The 12,608-nt window shown below is 40.6% G+C and overlaps 1 protein-coding gene across 1 annotated transcript; it reads right to left on the reverse strand.

The window, feature by feature from the left end:
- Nucleotides 1-5,627: 5,627 nt before the first annotated feature.
- LOC129883709 (uncharacterized) lies at nucleotides 5,628-8,903 on the reverse strand. The gene has a single exon (XM_055958319.1). It carries the CDS (start codon nucleotides 8,901-8,903, stop codon nucleotides 5,628-5,630), a length of 3,276 nt encoding a protein of 1,091 aa, XP_055814294.1.
- Nucleotides 8,904-12,608: the final 3,705 nt, after the last annotated feature.

Below are 12,608 nucleotides of genomic sequence, written 5' to 3' on the forward strand. Positions count from 1 at the left end.
TGTAATGTAAACGCCTGTATCCATCGGTGTAGAGCTTGTAAATGTAATGCCTATATCCGGCGATGTAAAACTTGTAAATGTAACGCCTGTATCCGGCGATGTAAAACTTGTAAATGTAACGCCTGTATCCGGCGGTGTAAGACTTGTAAATGTAACGCCTGTATCCGGCGGTGTAAGACTTGTAAAGTAACGCCTGTATCCGGCGATGTAAAACTTGTAATTGTAACGCCTGTATCCGGCGGTGTAAGACTTGTAAAGTAACGCCTGTATCCGGCGGTGTAGAAATTGTAAATGTAACGCCTGTATCCGGCGGTGTAAAACTGTAAAGTAACGCCTGTATCCGGCGATGTAAAACTTGTAAATGTAACGCCTGTATCCGGCGGTGTAAGACTTGTAAAGTAACGCCTGTATCCGGCGGTGTAGAAATTGTAAATGTAACGCCTGTATCCGGCGGTGTAAAACTGTAAAGTAACGCCTGTATCCGGCGGTGTAGAAATTGTAAATGTAACGCCTGTATCCGGCGGTGTAGAGATTGTAAAGTGACGCCTGTATCCGGCGGTGTAAAACTGGTAATGTAAATTTAACTGTAATGTACGACGTTGTAGTATGCATGCTCCTGATCGAAGAAGTTTGATGGGGTTTGCTATGTACACCCTCCAAATGGTAGAATTTGGACTATTTGGTATATACAGCCTCCAGACGTCGAAGTTTGGACGATATTTGTTATATACAGTCTTCAGACGACGGAGTTTGAATGATGTTCGCTATATACAATATTCGGTGGATATATACAATCGAACGGTGATGGATATATACAGCCTCCGGTCAGCGGAGTTTTGAATGGTGTTAGATGGCGTTCTCCAATCGAGGGAGCTTGTTTGACGCAGTTAGACGATATTCTCCGACGGAGGAGTTTGTTGACGAGGTTAGAAGATAAGCTCCAATTGATGGAGTTATATTTGACAAAAGTAAACCATCCTATTTATCATATGGGCCCCCCTTGTCTTCAGTATTTTGATCTGGATCTCGATCGTACCTGCAAAGATTTAAAGGGAAATCCTTTAGACAGCACATCGAAGTATAAAGTATTTCTGATAAATAAAGTAAGGGAAGAATATTTTGGCTTATGATTTTGGAGAAGTCGAATGGCGTCTGCAGTCATCCTCTAGACTTGAGGTTGTCTTCCTCGATCTTCTGTTTTCCTGCGCTCAAAGAAAATTTTAGTTTGGGAGGGGGTGTTGATTTGTATCGACTCGCTGATTCAGGCCTCGTCACTGGGAACCTCCAATACCTCTATAGTCCGTCCGTAGTATCTTAACCTAGAGACTTAGTAGGTGGAATAGTAGAAAAGCAATTTTTTTTTAAAAAAAAAAAAAATATAAATAAATAAGAAAACAAATGAATAAAAATAAATAAATAAAAATAGTAGTTTGTTTTTAGACAAAAGAGTATATCATCATATATATATATATATATATATAGAGAGAGAGAGAGAGAGAGAGAGTAATCCTGGATCATCTTAAGGTTATGACATGATTTGGAGTCCATCATGCTTCTCCATATCCAAATGTAATCTTTCTTGTAGTCTTGTCTTGTGACGATGCTTCTCTTGATTTATTCGCGAGATCCTTCACGTTCTAATGATACCTAACTAAAGGAGAGTTTTCTAAGGTATGACCGAACCCTTAAGGTTGCCTACGTATCCAAGTGGAATCAGGTCAGGACGTAGTTCGAGTACAATAGAAAAGTTAAACTATAAAGGGACCGAATCCGGCAAGGATTGCCTACGTATCCCGCTGAGGGAAGTCAGGTCGAGCGTAGTTCTAAATACATGGAAATGATGTTTTTGGATTTTCTAAAAGAGGACCGAACCCGATGTGGGCTGCCTACGTACCCCACCGTGGGAAGTCAGGTCGAGACGTAGTTCTGTTTATATGGAATGTAAGAGTAAAAAAAAAAAAAAATGAAAGCTAGTCTTGATGTCTTCAGATGTAGTACTTCTTGATGGAGTCTGAGTTGATTGGCTTTGTGCTCACTGTACCGTCCATTTCTGCCAAGATTACTGCTCCTCCAGATAATACTCTATGAACCATGTAAGGACCTTGCCAGTTTGGTGCAAATTTTCCTTTAGCTTCTCCTTGGTGAGGAAATATCTTCTTCAATACTAATTGTCCTGGTGTGAACTGTCGAGGCTTGACCTTCTTGTTAAATGCTTTGGCCATTCTGTTTTGGTAAAGTTGACCATGACAAACTGCATCCATTCTTTTCTCATCAATGAGCATCAACTGTTCAATCCTGCTGCGAATCCATTCTGCATCATCTAAACCGACCTCTTGAATAATCCTTAAAGATGGTATTTCCACTTCAGCAGGTATTACTGCTTCTGAACCATAAACCAACATATAAGGAGTTGCCCCAGTGGAAGTTCTGATTGTGGTACGATAACCGAGCAGAGCATATGGTAACTTCTCATGCCATTGTCTGTGACCATCCACTATTTTCCTCAAAATCTTCTTGATGTTCTTGTTTGCTGCTTCAACTGCTCCATTCATCTGTGGCCGATAAGTCGTGGAATTTCGATGAGTAATCTTGAATCGCTCACAAATTTCCTTCATAAGATCGCTGTTGAGATTTGCCGCATTATCTGTTATAATTGATTCTGGAATCCCGAATCGACAAATGATATTGTTACGAACAAAATCTGCCACGACTTTCTTAGTTACTGCCTTATATGTCGAAGCTTCGACCCATTTTGTAAAATAATCGATAGCCACAAGGATGAAACGATGTCCATTTGATGCAGGAGGCTCTATGGGTCCAATTACATCCATGCCCCAAGAAGAAAATGGCCATGGGGAACCCATAACATTGAGCTCATTTGGTGGAACTCGTATAAAATCTCCATGTACTTGGCATTGATGACACTTCTGCACGTATCGAATGCTATCTCTCTCCATGGTCATCCAAAAATATCCAGCTCTTAAGATCTTCTTAGCTAGAGTGAACCCATTCATATGAGGTCCACATGTTCCTGCATGTATTTCTTCTAAAAGTCTCGTCGCTTCCTTGGCGTCAACACATCTTAGCAATCCTAAATCTGGAGTCCTCCTATACAAAATTTCTCCATTAAGAAAGAAATGATTGGCCATCCTTCTCAGGGTCCCTTTTTGCTTGCTGGTGGCATTTTCGGGATATTCTCGTGCTTCTATCAATCTCTTGATGTCATAGTACCATGGTCTTCCATCCAATTCCTCATCAACATGAAAACAATATGCATGTCGATCATATAACTTTACTTCAATAGGGTCGATGTAATTCTTGTCCGGATGTTGAATCATTGAGGATATTGTTGCCAAAGCATCGGCAAATTCATTTTGAGCTCGAGGGACATGTTTGAAGTCAATCTTTGTGAATCTCCTACTCAACTCCTTTATGCAATGCAAATAAGGAAGGATCTTCACATTCTTAGCAGCCCATTCTCCTTGCACCTGATGAACCAATAAATCAGAATCACCTATGACCAAAAGCTCTTTGACGTTCATGTCTATGGCCATTCTAAGTCCGAGAATACAAGCTTCATACTCTGCCATGTTATTGGTGCAATCAAACCTAATCTTGGCTGAAATTGGGTAATATTGACCCTTTTCTGAAATTAAAACCGCTCCTATTCCAACCCCTTTAGAATTTGATGCTCCATCAAAAAACATTCTCCAACCATCGTATCGTTCTGATACGTCTTCTCCTACAAATAATACTTCTTCATCAGGGAAGTAAGTTTTTAGAGGCTCATAATCTTGATCCACTGGATTTTCTGCGAGGTGGTCAGCCAAGGCTTGTCCTTTGATGGCCTTTTGTGTCACGTACACAATGTCGAACTCGTTCAACAAAATTTGCCATTTTGCCAATTTACCTGTAGGCATTGGTTTTTGAAAGATGTACTTGAGTGGATCCAATCTTGAGATTAAGTACGTGGTGTATGCAGACAGGTAATGCCTAAATTTCTGCGCGATCCAAGTCAAAGCACAACATGTTCGTTCCAACGAGGTATATCTTGCCTCATACGGTGTGAACTTCTTGCTCAAGTAATAAATGGCTTGCTCTCTTCTACCTGTCTGATCATGTTGTCCCAATACGCATCCAAATGCATTATCCATGACAGATAAGTATAGTAGCAACGGCCTCCCAGGCTCAGGTGGGACTAATACTGGCGGGTTGGACAAATATTCTTTGATTTTGTCGAAAGCCCTTTGACATTCCTCCGTCCATTTTGTGGCAGCATCCTTCTTAAGTAATTTGAAAATGGGTTCACAAATTACTGTGGATTGTGCTAGGAACCGACTGATGTAGTTAAGCCTTCCCAAGAAACTCATCACGTCCTTCCTGGTCTTCGGGGGAGGTAATTCTTGAATTGCTTTGATCTTAGAGGGGTCCAACTCTATGCCTCTCCTGCTAATAATGAATCCTAACAGTTTTCCTGCAGGTACTCCAAATGCACACTTTGCTGGATTTAATTTTAGATTATACTTTCGCAACCTCTCAAAGAATTTTCGCAAATCATATAGGTGGTCCAAACTCCTTTTGGATTTGATAATGATATCGTCCACATATACTTCAATCTCCTTGTGGATCATATCATGAAAGAGGGTGGTCATGGCCCTCATATAGGTTGCACCAGCATTTTTTAGGCCAAATGGCATTACTCTATAGCAATACACCCCCCATGGAGTGATAAATGCTGTCTTTTCTGCATCGTCTTCATTCATCAATATCTGGTGATATCCCGCGAAACAATCGACAAATGATTGCAATTCATGTTTTGCACAATTGTCAATGAGTATATGGATATTTGGGAGAGGGAAATCATCCTTAGGACTAGCTCTGTTGAGATCTCGATAGTCCACACATATTCTGATCTTTCCATCCTTTTTTGGCACTGGTACTATATTTGCCAACCAAGTGGGGTAATTTGTGACCCTCACAATGTTCGCCTCAATCTGCTTGGTTACCTCTTTTTTGATCCTTAGACTCAAGTCTGGCTTGAACTTTCTTGTCTTTTGTTTAACGGGCAGGCAGGTGGGATCAATTGGTAGTCTATGTGAAACGATATCGGTGCATAATCCTGGCATATCGTCATAAGACCAAGCAAATATGTCGACATGTTGCCTAAGCAATTCTATTAACTCCTTCTTTCTTTCGGCCTCCAAATGTATGCTAATTCGGGTTTCCTTCACAGTTTCCTCATCTCCTAAATTGACAACCTCTGTTTCATCCATATTAGGTTTCTCCTGACTTTCAAACTTCTCGATCTCCTGTGGTAGATTTTCAGGCATCATGCTTTCATCATATTCTTCTTGATCGTGTTCATTCTTTTCACTTTGCTCGATGGATTCATTACATGTCATAACCGTTGAACTAGGATTTTTAATATGAATGCTGAAACATATAAAAGGCGAGTAAAAATAAATAAGTAGGTAGAAATAATGAGATAATTTATTAAAGAAATTAAAGACTTTTATTTAAAAGCGTTCTAGCTTTTTTTTAGAAAAAGCAACCAAAACAAAGATCAAGCATGATACAAGCCTCAGCTTTGATCATTCAAATTTAAAAATACAAAACTACGTTCCACACTACCAGGACTTTTGTCGAAACAGGGAAGGACTGACGGTCCAATTCTGCAAGCTTTCTCCAGGCTTGGAATCACGGATGCTCAATTTGCGGAGATCTATCTCTTCCTCTTCTCCAATCATGGCCACGAACAAATTTCCTATTCCTTCCACTATATCATCGTCAGATGCGTGATCTAGAATCGGAACTTGCTCTGGTACGAACGTTGTCTTGATGGATAACCTGTTGTGGACTCGTCCCGATGTAGATCCATATCCGAGTCCAGTGGTACCTTTCTGATGCTTCAACTGGATGGGTTCAACTATGCCATTGGCCCTGGGTCCAAGTCCTGTCTTAGGCTGATACCCGTATTTCAACATCTCTGCTGCGACCATCTTCGCTGCCCCTGACAATTTCACACCAACCGACTCTAACTTCTCGTCAATCCTCACAGCTTGCATGATTTCTAAAGTGTGAAAAGTGGCTCCATCTAATTCCTCAGTTACTGGAACAGAATTGACAGAATAAATGGGGTGATTGAGCTCCCCATGAACAGTAACTTCTGTGTGACCCCACTCAAACTTTACACATTGATGAAGAGTTGAAGGGACTGCTTTTGCCATATGGACCCATGGTCTTCCCAGCAGCAGGTTGTAGTTCGATGACACATCCATCACTTGAAATAAAATAGGGAATTCTGCTGGTCCCACTTGCAATGTGAGATGGATTTCTCCAATGACGCTTCTCTGTGCTCCATCAAAAGCTCTCACCTTTACACGACTTTCCTCTATATCTCCCATATTCAAGCCTAAAACTCTCAGAGTTGTGAAAGGGCAGATGTTACATCCAGAACCGCCATCAATCAGAACTCGGGTCACAATCTTATCACGACATTTGACCGCGATATGAAGTGCTTTGTTGTGTCCAGTCCCTTCCGTTGGTAGCTCATTATCATGGAAAGAGATTTTGTTAGATTCCAATACTTGTCCAATTGTTGCAGCTAAGGTTTCACTTGCGGTCTCTTTTGGAATGCAAACCCCATTTAACACCTCCATCAAAGCATTCCTATGAGCCTCAGAACTCATTAGCAAAGACATTATGGATATATGAGCCGAGGTCTTCTTCAGTTGCTCTTCGACTGAATAGTCTTTCGGCTGCATCTTTCTCCAAAATTCTGTGACTTCAGCATCCGTAACATTCTTCTTGGGATTCGGCTCCTTCCCAATAACTCCTTGATCCAGATTCTCGGGAGTATAGCACCTTCCTGATCTAGTCATCCCCTGAGCCACAGCGGTGTCAATCATCTTGCCCTTGGCTTTTGTTTTATAATCCCATGGGACTTCTTTGGTGTCAAACTCAGCCTTTCTAGCAACTGTAGTGGTTACTACAACTCTCGGGAGATATGTTTGGACAGTAAGAGGTTCCTTTAGCTGAACAGTGATAATAGGTTGCACTGGAGATGCAGTGGCAGCTTCTTCGGCGTTCCAGACAGGCGTGATGGTTTCTCCCAAGTTGTACTCTTCTTCTAGAGAAATCATGTTGACTTCTCGATTCTCATGATTTGGCAAAGGGTTGTTGTTCACATTCGGAGGTGTTGGAGTGCATTTTATTATTCCTCTTCTGATCAACGTCTCAACCTGGTTTTTCAAGCCATAACAATCTTCTGTGTCATGCCCTTGGATTCCCGAGTGGTAAGCGCATCGCTTGTTTCCATCAAAATTGTAAGGGATTGGGTCGGGGAGTTTTCCCTCAACTGGCTGTAGTACTCCTGCTATCCTTAACCTTTCAAACAATTGAGCATAAGGTTCAGCAATGGGTGTATAGGTGCGAGTATTTCTGGCTTCGAGATTTGGACGTGGTCTTGGCACATATGCTGGTCTGTTTTGGTGGGTTGGTGCTTGGAGTGGGACATGTGGTCTTGTTGGACTTTGGTATGTTGGTGCTCGAGGTGGATTATAGTGTGGTCGGGTATTATACACTGGATACGAGGTGTATGGAGTATGTGCAACAATTTGGGGATTGTTTGGGTATTGGTGGGATTGTCCTCCATGTTGGTAATTGACGACTGAAACATCCTCCCTTTTCTTCTTGATGCCACCAATGGATCCTGATTGTATGGCCTTACTTGCAGCTTGCAATGCAGCCATGGACTGAATTTTACCTGATTTAATGCCTTCCTCTATAAAATCTCCCATCTTGACCAATTCTGCAAACTTTTGGCCCATCATTGACATCATCTTATCAAAGTAGATACCTTCTTGTGCTCGAATAAAGTATTTTGAGAGCTCACTCTCATCGAGCGGTGGTTGAACCCTTGCAGCCTCGGTTCTCCAACGTCGTGCATACTCCTGGAAGTCCTCCGATGGTTTCTTTTGTATGTTGGCTAATGAGAACCTGTCCGCAGTGATTTCAGTATTAAATCTGAAACGATTCATGAAATCCTCAGCCATTTCCTGCCAGTTATACCATTTGCGAGGATCCTGGCGTGTATACCAGGTCAACGCTTCTCCAGATAGACTTCGAATGAACAACTTCATTCTTAGTTTCTCATTTCTCCCTACACCGACTAACTTGTCACAGTATGCCCTCAGATGTGCGTGAGGATCGCTCTTTCCATCAAATATGTCAAACTTTGGGGGCTTGTATCCTACCGGCATGTCAATATCTGGGTGGATACATAAGTCATCATAATCTAGGCTCTCTGTTCCCCTAGAGACTTGTAGGTTTTTCAACGCCTTTCTTAGACCTCGAAGTTGAGCGTCTATTGACTCATCTTCTTTCAATCGGGCATCCTTCTCCATCTCTGCATATTGGTCCACCTCATGCGAGACCTTGACCCTAACCGGTGTCGTGAAAGTAGGGGCCTCAACAGCATATACAGGTGGGATCTGTGAATCATAAGGAGCGACGGTGTGTGCTCCAAATATCTGGTTTGTCACTGGGTAGGTAGGTGTGACGGGGTCTTGAGTGGGAAGGTCAGGAGCAGTCCTGATTGCAGACGGATGAGCTAATGGTGCTTGACCATGAACGGGAGCACGTTTAGGCATGTTTGGAGAATCTGTAGGAGGCAGGTCAGCTCTAGGGAGGTAGCTGGGCATCTTGAAACTTGGGAAGGTAGTAGCCGAAAGCTTGGCCAAGTCTCGCACTTGACGTAGTTCCTCTCTCAAAATCTCAAGCTCTTGCGCCATGTGAGCCATCTTCTCGTCATTTTGGATGTCGGCTATATTTTGAGAACTTTCAGGATTTTCTACTGGTATCATTATGTTTGCAGCAGCATTAAATTCTTCTCCACCTGTCATCCTTCCCCTTGATCGAAGGTTGTATCGTGAGTCAGCCAGTTCGCAAGTCGACACAAATCAACGTTCTTTTAGGGATTAACAAAACAAAATAAAAGAAAGAAAAAGGAAAGTATGTTAGTTTGGGAAAGATTTAAAAGTACAACAAGTATATAATACACATACATGCCAAGTTAACGACATTCAAATGTGTCCTATTCATAGCCTCTTTTTGCTAGAGGATGACCTATGTTGTAATCAATTTGATGATAAATGATCCATTAAACACATTTCGGATTTGGAATAACATAATTTTATTAATCAAAGATGCCTTGGATCTTTGTAATGAAGTACATGGGCAGAAATCTAAAAAAAAGAAATTACATGGAGGCCATAAGGCGAACAAAAGGATGAGAAAGCACATGATAAGAATGAAACTCTAAGGCCATGTTGGAGCATCGTCATCATCATCATAATCATAATAGGGCCCTGGATAGTACTCCGACAGTTCGTCAATCTGGTTCGATCCTACCTCTTCATCGAACCCTATCGAACCATACTCAGAGTGAGCTTCTTCCTCTGGGTCCTCTTCTGGATCTTCTTCCGGATCTTCCTCTTCCGGCTCCTCAGGATCTTCACTTGGATCCTCTTCAGGGTCTTCCTCTGGATCTTCTTCGATCATTGGTATCAAATGATCTACTGATCCTGGAATTATTTGATTGTACATTGGTGTTGTGAATTCAATGTGAGGGAGTACTCCCTGCTTAACCCAATTAATCCATTGGTTGTCCGCAACACCCACAATCCCCTTCGTACTTGGCCGAGCCAAATGTCTCACAGTGGTACGCCACACATAATATTCTGGCGTGCACCATTTTTCATTTCCTGCCTCTATAGTAATCATGTGATCCCATTCTAATTGCAAATTCCTTATACGCCCTACTGGGACCGAAGTGAGATCATCCTCGTGTAGTGCCATATTTGCCCATAATGGTATGTCTTGGACAACTCCGAATTGTCGTAACACTCGGAGAGGAGCATATGGCTGAATACCTCCTAGCCCGACCAGATTAATGAAATAGAGGTGTTGCGTCCTGACAAAAATCGATCCTCCCGTCCAAAAATACTTCCAGTGGATGGAATCTCCTGTGAGGTTGGTCAAAAATGGACGCCATTCTTCCTCTCCCATAGGTGCATCCCAATACCTAAGACGATCATTGTGGCTTTGGATCAAATTGCGGGCGTCTATTGTGTAGTCCCTTTGTGGTTCTCGGCGATAGAAGTGCTCTATTGCCCAGATCTGTAATAATAAATTACAGCCCCCAAAGAAGTTATTCCCCCTTGTGCATGCTGACAATGATCGAAATACTTCAGCGAGAATTATATGCACCAAGGAATAGTTATGCGGTACCGCAAAAAGTTCCATTACAATTGGCAGAATGTTGATATTTATCGAATGAAACCTCATTGGGAAGACCATAGCCCCCAAAAAGGCCATCGCAAATACCCTTGGTCTCATATGCATCCATTGTCTACGAGTGCATGCAAATTCATCTCGGTGCTTATCGAAGCTCTCGAGACGACCAAATCTTTGGAAAAGATAGTCCAACTTTACCTTCCCATTTTCTGCACGCCTTAGTGATGGCAAGACACGCAGCCCCAACAACCCAAGGAAACCTTCTGTACTTATGGTTGATGGACATATTGGTGTTCTTCCTCTTATTGGTAATTCAAGAAAAATACTAAATTCCTCTAGTGTTGGAGTGATTTCAAAATCCAAGAACTTAAAGGTCACAGTGCTTGGGTCCCAAAACTCCATCAGCAATATAATGAAGATCTTGTTGGCTCGAATTCCCATGAGCGACAACAAAGCACCTAAATGCCTTCTGATCTCAACACCATGCGCCCTACGAATGTTTTGCCACCAATTTTGTATTGTATGGGGGGCCGAAACAACCATCTGAATGTTTGGGAGGTTTTGGTTGATATTCATCTGAAAGAAAGGTAAGGTATGATAAGTATGTTTATTCCAAATCCGTCATGTGTTCTTTTTCTTTGGATCATTCATAACAACTTTCACAAAACAAATATGTCGTTAGGTGTATAACCTTTGACAAAGGGTGGATTTCCTAATTGCGAAGACGGTGCATTGGATCGCCTCGCCTAAGGTGTATGCATCATGGCCTATTTTCTAGAGTAAGATTTTTTCCTAGATATTCAAGAGTGGACTGAATTTTTGCGAGAAGGCACACTAATCTTATTGTGCAAACTCTGAAACTAAAGAATCCAAAAGAAGGTTTGGGGGAGTGTGAGACACTCCCCGCGTGAACCAGTGTGTGTATTGTGTACGGCCAAAGACTCGATAGAAAATGCAAGTGACAGTGTAAGAATATCAATAACATGTAGTGTTTTTCAAGCAAATAAGGAGCGCAAGTTTGGATTTAGCTTGCGTCCTTTCAAATAACAAGTAATATAACAAATCACAATAAATAAATTAAAGCAAATAAATGCAAGTAATAAAATGAATATCCCATAATTCTAAAACTAAATTTTACTAAGGTTAAAACCTAAAATGCTAAGCACATGGGGTTTCCCCAGCGGAGTCGCCAAGCTGTCGCACCCTATTTTCGAGCGGGTCAAAATAGTTCACAACATAAAAAATGGCTATGCCTCTGATTTTGAAATTGTTTGTTTAGAGTCGCCACCTAATTTTAAGGAAAATATTAGGAAAACCATTATAAATGTAAACTCTGTTTTGATTTGCGAAACCTGTGAGATTCTAAGTAAGGGTTTTAGTTACTCGAGGGGAAGGTATTAGGCATCCCTCAGAGCCTATCCGAAGATAGTCCTTAAATTTAGTTTTAGAAAAATGATTAGGGATATTTATTCATTTTTTGTTTTGTTTTAGAAATATTAAGAAGAAAGGTTTTATTAAATTAAAAAAATATAGTGAAAATATAAGGTATGTCATATATATACATCTTATATATGAATGACCCAAATTTAATAATAATATATTTATTGTGTAAATAAATAATAAATAATATACTTAAAATATATAAAAATACAAATGTATATTTTAAAGTCATTTAAATAATTAACTTACTTAATTTATGGTAAAATAAATGTCTAGTATTAGCAAATGGTTATTTTATTTGTAGCCACAATAGAAAGAAAAAAATGAATAAAATAATAGACAAGTGTAGATATATGAATATATAATATGTTGTAAATCTAATTTGGGTGAAATCTCTAATAAGATTAAAGATGCGAAAAATCATTGAGTTTTAAAATATTAAACTACCCCAAATACAAACAAAAATATTTAAAAGTCGACAGGAAATAAAATTATCTACATTCTTATTTTCTTCGGATCAGCGCCGGCTCATTAATCGGAAGACAAAATATATAAAGTTTTTGTCATTTTTCTGCTCGGGTCAACTTCCATCATTTCCGAAGGGCCTAATTACCCCTACCCCTCTTAAGTTTATTTATTATTATAATCCTAAAGCGATCTAAAATAAATAATAACTAACGTCCTAAAGCGTGTCTATCGACCCAACTTAATGTCCAAGAGGCATTGGATATACTATTAGGGTAGGTTTTAGACCAAAGAAAATATAGGCGTCCTAATTAGACCCATCGTCAAAACAAAACAGATAGGACAAGCAGTTAGCACATAAAATCTCAAATAAGCCTCTAAATTAATTAATTAGCATGCTTGAAAAC

The sequence above is a fragment of the Solanum dulcamara genome, chromosome 3 (genome assembly GCF_947179165.1).
Source record: "Solanum dulcamara chromosome 3, daSolDulc1.2, whole genome shotgun sequence".
NCBI lineage: Eukaryota > Viridiplantae > Streptophyta > Magnoliopsida > Solanales > Solanaceae > Solanum > Solanum dulcamara.

Bases quoted from the DNA above. Each gene is read 5' to 3' on its own strand.
- LOC129883709 (XM_055958319.1), bottom strand. From the start codon at position 8,903: ATGACAGGTGGAGAAGAATTTAATGCTGCTGCAAACATAATGATACCA.